The sequence below is a fragment of the Triticum aestivum genome, chromosome 7D, assembly GCF_018294505.1.
Source record: "Triticum aestivum cultivar Chinese Spring chromosome 7D, IWGSC CS RefSeq v2.1, whole genome shotgun sequence".
Classification (NCBI taxonomy): Eukaryota; Viridiplantae; Streptophyta; class Magnoliopsida; order Poales; family Poaceae; genus Triticum; species Triticum aestivum.
The window spans coordinates 107,111,058-107,126,654 of NC_057814.1; the positions used below are offsets into that span (position 1 = coordinate 107,111,058).

At 41.8% G+C, this 15,597-nt stretch overlaps 1 protein-coding gene across 1 annotated transcript; it reads right to left on the bottom strand.

Moving 5' to 3' along the window:
- Nucleotides 1-1,325: 1,325 nt before the first annotated feature.
- Nucleotides 1,326-2,032, bottom strand: LOC123168520 (uncharacterized). Its single transcript, XM_044586402.1, has 2 exons — nt 1,708-2,032; nt 1,326-1,619 (listed from the first exon to the last, which is right to left on the bottom strand). Exons 1-2 carry the CDS (start codon nt 1,985-1,987, stop codon nt 1,354-1,356), a joined length of 546 nt encoding a protein of 181 aa, XP_044442337.1. The 5' UTR covers nt 1,988-2,032; the 3' UTR covers nt 1,326-1,353.
- Between the last annotated feature and the right edge of the window lie 13,565 nt (nt 2,033-15,597).

Below are 15,597 nucleotides of genomic sequence, written 5' to 3' on the forward strand. Positions count from 1 at the left end.
GAGGGAGCAGTAGATGTGGAGGGACCAGATTGCCTTGGGGCAGAGAATGTACCTCTCCCTCTCCCAGCACCTCTCCCAGCACCTGGTGCAGCACCTCTAGCAGCACCAGTCCCAGCAGCTGCAGTTGCAGCCCCTCTCCCAGCTCCTCTCCCAGCTCCTCTCCCAGCTCCTCTCCCAGCTCCTGTTCCAGCTGTTGGTGTTGTTGTAGGAGTTGGATGAGAAGTTGTTGATGCTTGTGTAGTAGCAGCAGCACCAGCATTGGAATTCCTTGCAAGAGGCTTGCATAAACAAAGAAGGAAAATGAGTTAGTACTTAAAAAAATAGAATGTACAAGAAGGAAAACCTGTTACTACTTATTAGAGGATTACCACATGTTTGTTCTTCCTCAAAGCCAGCTCAGGCTTCAACTGCTTGTTGCAGCTTGTGTACCTATGTCCTTGCAGTCCACAATTGCCACATGTTATAGTCCCCATTCTTGATGTCTCCTTAGGCTTTGGGACTTCAAATTTCCCCTTGATCCTCTTCTCTTTCTTTCTTCCTCTCTTCACTTTAAATGCAGGTGGGTCAATGTCTGGACCAGGGGTCCTTGTCCAGTCATGCTCACCAGGAACTGGATAGATCATTGGTTCATAAGCTGCCAGATAAATTTCTTTCTTGAAGAACTTGCTGACATAATCCTCTGGTTTTCTTTTGGCCTTATTTATTGCTGAGATGGCATGGTTACATGGGATGCCACTTAGGTCCCATTTTCTGCACCCACATGTGTGCATTTGCAAGTTAACAACATGGGTTTGCTGCCCACTTGTAACTTGCCACAAGTCCACACCAGCTTGAATTGGTTTGCAATATTTGGCCCTCTCCTTCTCAACCTCTAGCTTCTCACTATAATGGGGTGTTATGTCCCATCTAGCTTTCTTTCCACTCTCCCTATTCCTATGCCACATCACCATCTACTTATCCTTTATTCCATCACACATTGTCCTAATTGGTTTCTTCCTAACATCTAGGACATACTTGTTGAACACCTCAGATAAATTGTTAACTACAAGGTCAGTCTTGCAGTTTGTGTCAAATGCATGCCTTGCCCATGTTTCCTTGGGTATTTGACAAAGCCACTCCCAAGCTTGCTCACACTCAGCTCTAAGGTCATTCATTGCAATGTTAAATTTGTGTTCACTATATGCATAGGCAGCATTATCCATACACTTTTTCAGATCTTCCCCCCTAAACCCAGCATTTTGGAAGTTTGCATAGATATGCCTAAGGCAGAACCTTTGGTTGCACTTAGGAAAGACAACATTCACTGCATTTAGTAGGCCCTGGGACACACAATTAAACTAGCTAAGCTACTATCTAGCACAAAACAACCATATAGGAACAATGACATAAGATGCAAGCACATACCTTTTGTCTATCTGACATTATTGTATATGGACCAAACCTTCCCACTTCTCCTCCTAGGCAGATTTTAAGTTGGTGTAGAAACCAACACCAGTTAGGTGTGTCCTCTTGCCCAACAATACCAAATGCTGGTGGGTATATATTGTTGTTGCCATCTCTACCAGTGGCAGCAAGTAGTTGAGCACCAGTAGTTAACTTAATGAAGCACCCATCAACACCTGAGCAAGCAAATTCAGTATTAAAAACATTCAAATGCATTTCAAGATGAAACAATATGTAACTAATGCACAAGGTGAACAAACTAACCAATGAATGGTCTGCACCCCTTGAGAAACCCCTCCCTTGCTCCATTGATGCAATAGAACATAGCATGGAATCTTGGACCTGGATGGGGGATTTTTTCAGTGGGTGTTGGAGTTACAGTAGTGACTACTACTCTACTCCCAGGGTTTGTATCCATCACTGTCTGAGCATAGTCTTTCAACCTAGGGTGTTGCTTCTTGTGGTCTCCTAGCACAGCATCAATAGCTAGGTTCTTTGCCCTATATGCCATTGACTTGGGCACATCCACACCATACTTCTCCATGCAGGCATCAATCAAAGTCTGAATGCCAGTTGTTAGATCAGATCTGAACAATGACTCATACTTCTGTGCAAGCCACTTGGCACTTACCCTTGTTGTCTCTGTACTAATAGGGCAAGTATGCTTAATTCTCATCTTCTTAATTACAAAAGTAGTTTCACCTTTTATAACTGCTGCCACCATAAAGAAGTTGCAATGTTTTTGGTTGCATTCTACAATTATTCTTTGATCTGAGTTCCTATGATATTTGAAGTTTCTGCCTTGAGTGATGTGTAAGTTCAACAAAGCCTCTCTGAATTGATGTTGATCCTTGAAACACATCTGTAGACATAATTGCTCATGTGGTGCCTCCATTTTCTCATTGTACCATTTTCTAGGAGGCCTCTGCTTTGCCCTGCTCTTCCTTTTCTTTGGCAGCACAAATGCCAATGGCTCATAACCATCATCATCAGCCTCCTTCAACAATCCTTTCTGTTCTTCATCAGATGAAGGTTGGAAATCAGGTTCCTCCTCTTGAACTACACTTGAATGTGTCCTTGTTGTAGGCCCTTTCCTAACTAGAAGCTTCTGTTTCTTCTTCTTCTTCTTCTCTTCATGTACAATTACAGTTTCTTCATCCTGTGAAACAACCTTGTCATCTTCATCCATTTCAAAAGGTTCCTCAACCTCTGTGTCACCAGAGTAATGCACCATTTCTTCCTCCTCAGATTCTTCATCATCTGTTTCTTCCTCTTCTACTTCATCATACTCTCTCTGTTTCTTTCCCTCATCCATCTCTATGTCATCAGCATCACCCATATAAAAAGGGTTTACATCACTGTCATCTTCACCTTCACAATCAGAACCACCACTGCCATCATATCCCTCTTCTTCTTCTATTTCCAAAACAGCTTTCAGTTTTCCTTTTACATTCTTCCTCTCTTGTGTGCAAACACCAGTACCATGAGCTACTAAACTGCAGCTGCTACTCTGACTTTCAAAGGCAACTCCTTCTTCATCAACAGCATAGATGGGTGGCTCACTGAGATCATATAACACAGGCTCTTCATACACAACAGTGGATAATTCTTGCCTCTGAAACTTGCTGCAAGGAGGTGGACATGCCCTCACTAGCAAATTTAAAACCTTACACTCCTCAACCTGCCTCTTTACTAGTTGCAACTCAGCATTACTCTCTACCATCTCCAATCCTTTCTCCCCTAAATCTGGATTCTCAATGTGAAACAGCAGATCATATTCACTAAATCCTTGGGTTTCCATCACTGCAATCATATTCAGGTATGTTACATCTGAACTGCAGAGCTTCAGCTCTAACATTTCTGAAGCATCAAAAAAGAACCTAACATCCAAAATGTCATCATACAAACTGCAAAATGAAATAACAGACAAAATTGGTTAATAAACAGTTTTACTTAACATATTGTCTAACATATAAACAAAGATTTGTTTCAGTTAACATATAAACAGAGTTTTGTTTAAGTTAACATATACACAAGTTAACATATAAACAGAGCTTTGTTTAAGTTAACATATAAGCAAAGCTTTTATTTACCCTAGCTAGGTAACACCTAATGCTGCTCTAGTTAGGACTCATGTAATCCACTATACTACTCTGCTCTAGTTAGGCCTAGCAATTAGAGTGCTAAACATGCAGGCAGTACACTCTAACCCTAATCCCCAATTTCAGTGAGCAAGAATGGAGCAAGAATGGAACAGTGGAGCACTTACAGAACACCACCGAAGCCATGAGTCCAGTGATGGGCGGTGCTAGGGTTGTCCACCCAAATTCGCGCCATCCGCAGCCTCTGCTCCATCGACAACGCCGGCTCCGCAAAATCTTCCTCCGCGCTACTGTACTCCGAGCTGGAGTAGCCGCCACTGCCATCGAAGCGGGGGAGGTCGCCGCCGCTCGCATCGCCCAGGCCATCGCCGCCTGCCGGAGTCGCCGAGGCCATCGTCGCCTAGGGCACAGCAGCCGCGGGGGAGAGGAGGGCACAGCGGCCGCGGGGGAGAGGAGGGCACAGCGGCCGCGGGGGAGAGGAGGGCACAGCAGCCGCGGGGGAGAGGAGGGAGGTGACAGCGCCTGAGCTGTTCGATCGATGGCTACGGCGGCGTGGTGCGGCGGCGGCGGGGCAGGCGGGGAGGCAGCCGCCGGCGAGGTGCGAGGAAAAGGACAGGGCAGAGCGGGGTCGGGGTCTGGCTCGGTCGCACCAACGGGCCGAGCCGGCCTCGTCCGAGTCAGCGCGCAGCCAGCGCAGGCGACGCGCGCACTGGCCAGCGTGGCGCCTGACGGGCGGGCCCAATCGGTCAGCTTTAGTGTCAATACGTACAAAACGAGCTTTTAGTCTTTTTTGCAACGGCTAGCCCCAATCTTGGTACTGACACGTAAAAATAACCAACCTTGATATCAATCTGCTTCCAATGCCCCAATTGTGGTACTTCTGTGCAATTTACTCAAAGTTTACCGGTAGTAGTTTGTCGTTTCGAAGTCGCTTCCGTCGAAGAAATTCTTGTTCTTTACCCGTTTGTTTCAGCTTTGCCGGTCGAACACGGCACGGTGACCCGTGTGTTGACGCAGGGGACGCGCAGGGGTACAAAACTTTGACTTCACTTAATCAAATCACACGGCATATCCTGCTTATGTTTTTACTTGTTTATGAATCTCTTCTTTTTCTAAGACAAGTTGTGAGGATGGACGAGCTACATGCATGCCTCTTTCCGGGCAACAAGCATATATATCCTGTTTTCACTTGTCATTCTCTTTATTTTATACTCTACAAGTTTTTTTTTAACACAAGTTGCACAAACTTGTCTACCAAGTAGCAGTGCACATTCAGGCATTACTGCTCTGCATTTCCCGGCAACGAGCGAGCACCCAGTCTATCAAATTAAACATGTGTTATATAGTATCTAGTACATCGTCGTTGTATATGCAGTTTTAATGTACTCGGAATGATTGTGTGGTTAAGTCGTGCGATCCAATCTCTTGGAATGATTAGGGCCACGATTAGTCGTATCGCGCGCAGTCATCGTGGATTCACGGTATCTCATCATCCGATGGAAAAGGTGAGAGTACGTGCTGAACCCCGATCCTAAACAGGGGTTAGGTTAGGCCCGGCATCACTTTGTGAAGCTTCCTTGCCGTTTCTACGTGCTTGCTTACAGTCTCCTGCGCACGTCGTCCGATCCCCCTCGCGTCGATCGATCCCCAAGTGGATAACCTACGTGCGAGCCGCGTATAATAATATTGGACTGGACTAATCTATGTGATAACCCGATTGACATCCGATACATTTTGCCACGTTCGCTATGATTAGCTGCCGATGATTAGTTTGGGTTGGCCAAGACTCGAGAGAATCTGAAAGGCTAGGGGGGGCAGCCGGTCCGAGTTGCCGGCACGAAAATGTGCGAGGAGGATTAGGGTCACGTGGAGGGGTTTCGTGTAGTCATATGTGGCCTGCCCGGGCTACCTACCTACCATAGCCCGCCCCTACGTGGTCAGGTGCAGCAGTAGTGTGTGGTACTAGTGTTTCTCATAACAACTCAGCAGGCGTGCGTGGGGATACGGTTGCGAGATGAATTCCTCAGGTCCGCGCGATGCCGGTCCCCGGCGGCGTGGGCGTGCCCGCCCGCGCCGGCGCCGCTCCCTCGTACGTGTGCGGCGCAGCGATGAGTTGGGGTTGGACCCCGGTGCGCGCGTAGGGTAGGCAGCAGCAACGGATCGATCGGTGGAGGTCCGTTGGTAGTGGTAGGGGACGGACGGATCGTAGGCGCGGGGCACGCACGCACGTCCTACACGTACAGTAGGCGCGCGAGCGAGCGAGGAGGCGGTGGCGCCGGTGGGGTGCGTGAGACTCGCGCGCGGATCGTGAGGAACGGATCCCGGTTTCAGCTGCCGTGGGAGCACCGCGGAGGGGAGGGGGGCCGTGCCGTGGCGTGCGCGCCTGGAGTGTTCCTTCATTGGATCACGCCCTGCGCGCGTAACGCGAGGAGGCGGGCCCGGGGCCTGGAGACGACGGCGTCGTCATGGGCCATGTGTTGTGCTCCCGGCCTCACTCTCACGCACGGAATGTATGGCCCTATCATCATCACCGAGAGAGAGAGGGCGCAGTGGGCTTCAGTTTAAAGATTATTGGCAGAGCGGCAAATTATGAGGCTGATAGTCTAGCTAGAATTTTCTCATTCTTTGGACCAGGGGAGACACTTGTGGTTGATCCAACCCCATGATCCGTTTTTTATTCCACTACATGCGAAATTTGATCAATAAAACTTGCTTCACCCCTCAAAAAAATGTCGCCACTCACGCACGCAAGTTATCTCCTATGTGCAGCTCGCTCGTTGCCGGGAAATGCAGAGCAGTAATAACACTGCCGAGCAAACGTAAATAAGGCACTCGCATGGAGCGACTCGGTTTATCCCATAATGACACTGTAGCGACCCTCTTTTTAAGCACATGTTTTTCGGATATTTTTTAAAAAAGACATGAATAAATTTAAATTTGCGAACAATTTCGGAAGTGTGACCCCTTTTTTCAGAAATCATGGACAATTTTTGAAATACGAACGTTTTGAAAAACACAATAATTTATTTTAATACATGAACAATTCTAAAAAGAGTAAATATAGCTTTGGAAAAATAAAATATTTTTCAAATTGTCAACATTTTGGAAAAGACAGGCATTTTTGAAAAAAAATGTCATTTTGCTAACACACGAGCACATTTTTTATAAAGGTGAATGGTTTTGAAGAAATAAAAATAAACTTGAAAAGGAGAAAAAGGGAATGAAAAAAAAAATGATAAAACCAAAAAAAGGAAAACTAAATAACATTAAGAATTGGACCGAAACCTTCCGGAAGGTTTCCAAAACAAAAAAACTCAAATACATAGAACCTAACTAACGGCTGGCCCAGTTAAAAGTCGTGCGCTACTTCCTATCTACCCATAATAATCTCTACTATTAAAGGAGAATCGAACGTCGTGATGGTTCGACCACCACCTCCCCTCGTTCGATCTCCTCTCCCACCCCCTCGTACGAGCCCACGCATGCAACGAGCCAAAGCCTATTATTTTCCCTCGTGCAACCCTCCCTCCAACCCAGCCCACAGATCCTCCAGGCCCTAGCCACGTTCGGAAAGAAAGTTCCCACGACCCACAAAGTCGCGACACATGCTCCCCATGCCTCATTCTCGCCCACGTCGCTCCCCAATCACATCTCTCGCCAGACCTGAGAAATTTCGCCGCCGCCGCTGCCGCTCTACTCCTCATTCGCCCCTCGTGGTTGTCGTGGCCGCAGTCCTGGTCGTGGGAGCACGGCCGCCGGGATGGCGTACGTGCTGGAGCTCGGCCGTCGGGATGGGGTATGGGCTGGGAGCGCGTTCGCCAGGATGGGGACAGGGTGGGAGCACGGTGCGGGATTAGGGGGAAATTCGCCGCCGCCGCCGCTCCTCTCCTCATTCACCTTGTGAGTTTCCTTTTCTATTGCTTGACTTTCACATCTCCGGCAAGGGTTTAATTTATCGCCAGTGAGCCGTCAACGGATTTAATTTATGTTCGCTTGCTCCAATAAGGGTACACATCGAGGTATGCTTGCTAATTCTTCCCTAAGATACTTTCGAAGTGGTACTTAATTTCTAGGTACTTCAAGGACTTTGACTTTGTTAGTTAAATTTTTCATTTTAATCCATGTGATCAATTTTTGTATGGGCAATGCAAGTTCATAAATATTTGATTTTCTTGGTACTTGTTAGGTTAGTACATGTGAGATTAATTGAACCCCTGATTATAAGTTTTTCTGTTTGATCTGCTACATTGCCATTATGCTGGTTGTGGAAGTGCATGGCAATCATAGGTCACATTACGCCAATTGTGCTTGTTAGGGAATGGTTTTTGGAGACATGCGTATTGGTTAGAGGCCACATGATGCCAATTGTGCTTGCATAATTGTACAAATTGATTTTGGGTGACCTGCATGGGATGCTCGACTCTGGCTTGAGCCTCTGAAGATGTTCCCCACAACCTGAAGATGTGAACTACGCTGTTGCTCCCGGTATGTGTGTTGCTTCCGCTGGATGATGCTCTGTTACCGCTGTTGCCTCAGCTGTCCTAACTGTCATCTTCTTCCCTTATCTTCCTGCTCGATGAAGTTGGTCATGCTGCTAGCTTTGCATGCTATGGAGTTTCTGTCCCTACCTACGATAAATTCAGTATTGATCTAGACATGTGTTTGCACAAAATTGTAAGACCTGGCTGATGATATAGTTTTGACTTATAATGATCTGATTATGTATGCCTTTTTCTGGAGATATATGTATGTCAGTATGCATTATTAAGTATATACTGGGCACAGAAGGGGGGTGTATTGCATCTCAGTGTGTAACATCATCTTTTAACCGAATATTTTATTCAATCTGAATTTAGATCTTTTATTTAGCCTGTACTAGCTTGTGATTTCCTATGCTGCAAACTATAAATAATTTTCTATAGCTGTCGGCTATGTACTACAGTTTGCTAATGCACTTGGGATCATTTCTGGTTTGATAATAAATGAAGGTATGTCTAATTTGGATCTTAACTAGAGCACCAACATATGCTTCTAACAACTGTGTGGGAAATTAACACAATTGAAGTATTTGACTCATCTATAGATTGACATTGTTCTAGCTTACTCCTTCGGTGCGTACACCTGATAATGAGATTTGGACCCCCTTTTGTAATGATAACACTGTAATCAGCAATTGATTGAGGTTCACTTGGCAAATAAGTGGGGATATCGTCACTCAATAAGATTGCAGTTTGTGAAGTTTAGACTCTTTGCAACATCAGATTCCAGTAGATGTAGATATTCCATGCTTACTGTTTGACATGAATACTTTGTGTTGTGCTTCTTATCTCTAATAGTACTTTGTGTTTACTTATATAAATTAAAGGCCATAAATCGGGTTAAGACCATAGACTGGAGTCTCCTATGAATTTGACTCCGATGGTGGGGATCCCATTTCGGTGAAATCATGTTGCTATAACCTAAACACACCAGGAAGACAAGGGAGTAGTCGTTCCTTGGACTGGCATTTTTTTCAACGACGGCATTGGCATGGATGATCAGTACAAGTGCTATCGGGGATTCTCTCGACCTGGCTCCTCCAGCCTCACTGGATGATGAAAGTTTCAGTCAAATGAGTTTATTATGTATTTGACATGAGATGCTCCAAAAAGATGTAGTACGATACATCTATTTCACAAAGAAAGGGGATCAATTATAATTAGCTCTTGCCTCTCTTTACCTGTAAAAAAACCTGTCGAAAAAACAAAAAAGTCTAGCCTCTATTTGCCCATACTTGGCATGGAAGCGGTATGTTTTTTTTCGTAAGATATGTGGCACCGCTCTACTCTTTGAAAAATCTTTATTACAACAAAATGTCTTTTCAAGAAGCATTTTTTTCTCCAACGCATGGGCTCTCTTGCTATTTCTATTAAATGCCAAAGAATACAAAGAGTTCGAAGTTCGTGCTAATATCCTTTGTAGCCAACGCTGAGAAAGTTTTCAGTGATGGATGGAACATGTAATGGCACACCTTGCTAGGGACCATCCACCCTGGAATGATGGTTACTTGCTTAAGATTTATATATGTCAGCATGGTTACTTGCTTATGATGGTTCCTTCAATACATTTGTGAGCTCTTGTTGATGTTAGTCAATGCACATGTCAAGAGGGTTATGACTTCTGTTGGACATGTGCTGACATACAGGGGCAATGGACATGAAGTTCATACCCCTCACGTCGCGCGAGATTCGATCAAATGCATCGAGCTAGACTTTTGTATTAAATTGATGATAAATATGTTCACATATAATTTGATTTGAGTCACGTTGATTGTGTTAAATTGTAACAATAAGAAGATATTTATCGCAACACACTTGTAAGTCTGTGCGATTACAAGTTGTAAAGTACAATGATGTTTTTGTCTAATGTCTTTATTTCTAAATTTGTTTTCCCGTGGCAACGCACGGGCATTCGGCTAATAATAATAATAATAATAATAATAATAATAAGCAAATAGTGCTTCTGGCGGTACGTCATAAAATTTGCCCTCAAAATTGCCAATAATTATCCCCCATTGCCACCGGTAAGTGGGAAAACGATTCATTTTTTCTTTTACAATTCGCTACAGAGGACTTGGTTTGTTACAAGGCAGCCCACCAATATACTATTATGATGCAAGTAGCCTAATGGTTGGAGCTTGTCCCTTCCACCCAATAGACCTGATTCGATCCCTATTTAGCCGAAGTTTCTTTCTTTCTTATTTAGATTTTCTTTTATCATGCATATTCAAATACATTTTAAAATATTTTTATCTTTTGAATCCTAACTCAAAACCTTACATGTTATATATGAAAATTACTCAGAAAAATGTGTTCAAATATGATATCATCTTGCATGATATATATTTAGGATGGAATCTTAATTAATACCTCTTTTATATGGTGTATTTTGAAAATGCCTATTATATATGTTCCTACACCATTTAAATTGGCACAAAAGCTATTATTCGTATCATACATGATGTTGATTCCAAGCAGCCCTATTACATATGTTCCTACATCATTTAAATTGGCACAAAAACTATTATTGGTACCATAGGGATGTTGGTTCCAAACAGGTACCATATGCTAAAGGTTACAACAAGTATATAATTATCCTCTCTATTCCGCATAGTGCACAATAACCGACCCATATACGATAATGTACACTGAACTATTAATATGTTGTACTAACATTGAGACGCTTATTTCGGGCGGAGGGAGTACTTCACTATTTTCATGCCAATGCAAATATTTGTTAGGAATCACCAAGGAGGAAGGAAGGACAACAAAGGCGTAAAAAGATAGCGGCAACTAGGTAGATATTTTGGTAGTCTAATAAATCAGAAACACATTGAGTACACTAAAAATAATTACAGTTTTGTCGTGCATCATCGTGAAAGATTTGAAAGAATTTGCTGATGTCGTTGGATGTGTGTATAAGGGATCATCTTTTTCTCCCGGTGCAACGCACGTGCATGTTTGATTATACGATTCAACGACAATTCGCCGAGTAGACGATGAGAGGCGAGTGAGGGCCATGAATATCGATATTCTCGGATGCCGACAGGGATTCCGCATCCCGAGGAAAAGCATTAAACGCCGACGCGATACATTCATTCAGTGAAAGTTGCAGTCCCCTCTCGGCCAGAAAGCGAGGTCGTCTGTTTTTCAACCTAACCCCGGTGTGATCTAAATCATGCAGAATTGCACCCACGAGCCTCTACTCGTTAGAGCATCTCAATTTTTCGTATTGGAAGAATAAAAGAGGCGAAAGTCCTATTCTGCACCCGAGCTCAAATGCTCTCTGGTGAACAGTTAAATTACTGATTTTTTTGTAAAACTTGACAAATTTTTTACTCTTGTAAATTTTCAGCACAAAATAACATTCATGTAAGGCGTGGCAAAAAAAAATCAGCGCTCCAAAATGTTTTCAAAACGAGAATTTTAGGTACATCAATTTTTTTGCCACAACTTCCACGAATGTCATTTCGTGCTGAAATTTTTGCAAGCATAAAAAACATTTGTCAAAGTTTACAAAAAAATTAGAATATTTTAAACTTTTTAAGTATTTTTTTATTTTTCTGTTCATCATGGAGCATTTGAGCTCGGGAGCAAATACTCCATGTCCTAACATAGCATCCTTTTTTTTCCAATAAATCTTTTCGTATTGAAAGAGTTGAGCCAAAAACATGCTTCAATGTACTTCCTTTTTCAAATAAATTATTGCGACTTCCAATAATCAGCCCATCTCATAGATACGGAGCCGTCACAATATCTTGAGATTGACGAAGTAACCACATAGTCAACGAAAACATTTCCTCTCATTGAGCGAACATCATCGAAAAGGCTGAAATAAATCAAGAAAAATGCGAGCAACAGTGCACCAAGGACTTGAAGCTTTGTGTGTTGGTTCCACCATAAGAAACTTATCCATATGAACTATGTTGGGTTTGTTTTTTTCCAATAAATTATTGGGACATCTAAATTATCAGCCCCATCTCCTACAATATATCAGGAAATTTGGACTCACTCAATAAGTGTCATGTCAGTGTGCCTCCCGGATAGCCCGCTCGAGCACCCGTTGGGTCACCGCGCCATCGCTATCGCTGGTCGCCGGACCATCGTGCGACGGACGCCGGAGGTTGGCGGACCACAACAATAGGTCCCGAATCACCATACCGTCGGGACCACCGTCGCAAGTTGCTAGACCATAGTTGTCGCCACCCATTGACAAATGGGACCCTTGTGTTAGATTAAGTATTAAAAAAAATATTGGGGTTCTAAGAAAGCATCTCAACTACACCCTCCCTAAATAATGAGGAGGCCCCTAGTAACCACTTATGGGGGGAGATTTTATTGGTTGTCTCTTGGAGGTGCTCTTAATTCATTTGACATAAAAAGGACGGTTTCATCATAACTAGGTTGTCAAAACTCACATGAAAATCTAGTCTTTTTCGTATAATAGTCATCTTGTCTATTTTATAGTAAATTATTATCATTTCCGGGATTTCTGCATATTATCCCTTTTGCATTGTCATATTCATCCTTGTTGGGGTACATGACACACAGATGATGATTGCTTTTTTAGTTGAGATATTTACAAGCTCAAATTTTATGTAAAAATGTATACATACTATTTTTAAGTACTAAATAGGAAAAAAAGTTGCAATACATCAAATAAAAAATTATGCATTGATGAACAATTTTTTTAAGGTAATTAACAATAGTTTTTTAAGGTAATGAACAATAGTTGATGTTATAAAAGAATTGTAGATGCGACGACAAAATAAATGTTGATGAATGTGATTCGATAATGCTCAATTTAGAATCAAAATTTATGCAATGATAACATAAATCTTTATGCGGTTGTACTTAATGCTGATGATTGTGATTCGGTAATGCTCAATTTAGAATCAAAAATTATTTTGTCATATTTTGTGTGAAATAACAAAAAAACTAATTATTGAAAAATCTGGTTAAGGAAACAAATATATACAAATGTTATTTTGGATAGTGGAATCAATCTCCCATTGATGGAAGTATTTCATGTTAATACTTTAGCCGTAAAATATACGTACAAATATGTTACCTTAGAGTATATATATACAAACAAATTATGATGAATAATCACAAATATATTCTTTTAGTTGTGTTTCTAAAAAAACACCATTAAGTCTTTTGACAACACTGAAATTATATGTCTTACAAATTTAACATCCATATGTATTTTTATGTTTCATTGACAATATTATGTATTTTAAAAGAGTTGTAAAATTATCAGAACTAATTGAGCTGGTTCAAATAAATTTGAGAACTAGATTGAATTAAAATAATTATTTTTGTGCTAAACTTGTATACTTATTTGTCAAACAATATTATTAATTAGTACACTTTCTATTATGTAGTTAGCATAATTAGCCATATGACAAGTTGTTAAATGTTTACTATAACATTTATTACTGAAAATGTGTTTCTCTAAATTTAAATTGTGCATTGTAATAATAACTATATTTGAAATATTTTTTAGTATTTGCATATGTTATATTTTCTATAAGTATATATTTGTGTGAATGGGTGGATGTTTTAATATCATTAAATATCATGATAGATATCTCTAAAACATAATGTCTGACTAATATTTTAACAGTTGTTTCTAGTGTATAGTTAAGTAAACATATTTATAGTACATTCTTGAGTATAACTGAACCATTTTGGAAACTTGCTGCAAGTTAGGTTCAGAAATGCAACATACGCATCCTCCGTATTTGGTATTGATATAACATCATTTACCAACCAACATAAAGTGTCACTGACTCGGTTTTTCGTTCATACAATTAGTTTATTTGGTATGCTCGTATGGACGTTTGGTTCATCTCCTACTATACAAGAGTTCCTCCCAACTTTTTTTAAATCTAGTCAACATAGATTCCAGTACAACTTGCATGACGTCTATCGAAGAGACTAGCGAGCTAACTAAGCCCGTTGTTGTTTATCAGATTAGTTTGTTCAGATGTGGTACACTCTATTAGTCCATGGTTCATACTTGCTCCTACAAAATTTATGATTTTTTCACATATGTAATAATATTTTAGAGTTGACAGACAATAGGATAGTAATTAATACTACAATTTGGTCATTCTCCTCAAGGACCCTGGGGTGTTCACCCTCTTTGCCCGATATATGGGTCGACCCTGCCAATAGTCTAGGCAGGTCAACAAGATTTGATCATGCACGTATGATTTTTGTTAAAAATATTAGTTAAGAGAACGAGTTTCTTAATAGTTTGTAAAAAGAAATTACCTCTTTGGCTTCGTGTTGCGTAGATGGACCCATATAAAAGAGCAAACTATGCTTTTCTGTGTGAAAACAACGTTCAAGTTATATAGTCCTAAACTTGTAGAAAAATTGCAGGTCACAGAAGTTAGATGGACTAGTACAATGCCCGTGCCTTGCCACGGGCTTTTGAAATATTTTGCTGGAATTATATAAACATAATGCATGTTATATTTCACACGTAAAAAAAGATAGCACAGGTATAACTGAATAATAATTTAAGTCCACTTCACTTACATTGTAAATTGTTAACAAAAGGCAATTTGACAATGCATACATATAGAGCAATGATCGCACTAAAAAATTGTTACAAATTAATATCTATTTGATGCGTTTAACAAATTCTTGCACAATATCAGAAATATTGTCTTTAGTTTCATTCACACGATATTTGAGCAATTATAATAAAAATGTCTTCCTCACCGGCCTTCGGGTCCGTCAACTTTCACGCCAACCACGGTGGCCAACCTTGACCTAGGCTTCGACTTCTTTGCCTGCGCGATGGCGGACGCCTCGCTCACTCGAAAATAGCGTGATGGTCACCATCCACCCTACCTTGCCTACCGGCGGCACTTTTCTTCCGGCACGGGCTCGCCAACCACATCTCTCCCAGGACCTGCTCCACAACTACACGGCGGCCGCAGCCAACCGTCCACCACCACCCTGAGGCTCGACATGAGTCAACTTTAATCATGTCAAATATAAATTGTATGGATCCTCATGCACATTAAGCAACATTCTTAATTGTTTTCTGCCTATAAACCACTATTCTTCTTCGTCTTCGTTCTCCTGCTCCTCTTCACTTACTATCTCTACCTTCCCTGGCTCGACATGAGTCAACTTTAATCGTGTCAAATATACATTGTATGGATCCTCATGCACATTAAGCAACATTCTTAATTGTTTTCTGCCTATAAACCACTATTCTTCTTCGTCTTCGTTCTCCTGCTCCTCTTCACTTACTATCTCTACCTTCCCTATCCAAGCCAACCGCAACCATCAATGGCCCATCCGGCTCAAAATTCCCAAACCTTCTACACCCACACAATGAATTTTGAGGGACTTTTTGCCAATATTTTCTCCTTTCAAGTCTGCAAACAACAATATATTAATGTAAAGTAATTAGTGTAAACTCGTTTATGCCCACTCATGGCCAGTACGACCACAAACTCTGCCGTCTCGCCTACATGATGTGCGTC

Excerpts from the sequence above, each read along its gene's own strand:
- LOC123168520 (XM_044586402.1), bottom strand. The coding sequence starts at position 1,987 with ATGGAGAAGTATGGTGTGGATGTGCCCAAGTCAATGGCATATAGGGCA. Across the intron at positions 1,620-1,707 it reads GGGGTGCAGACCATTCATTG|GTGTTGATGGGTGCTTCATT; the intron begins GTTAGTTTGTTC and ends TTGCTTGCTCAG.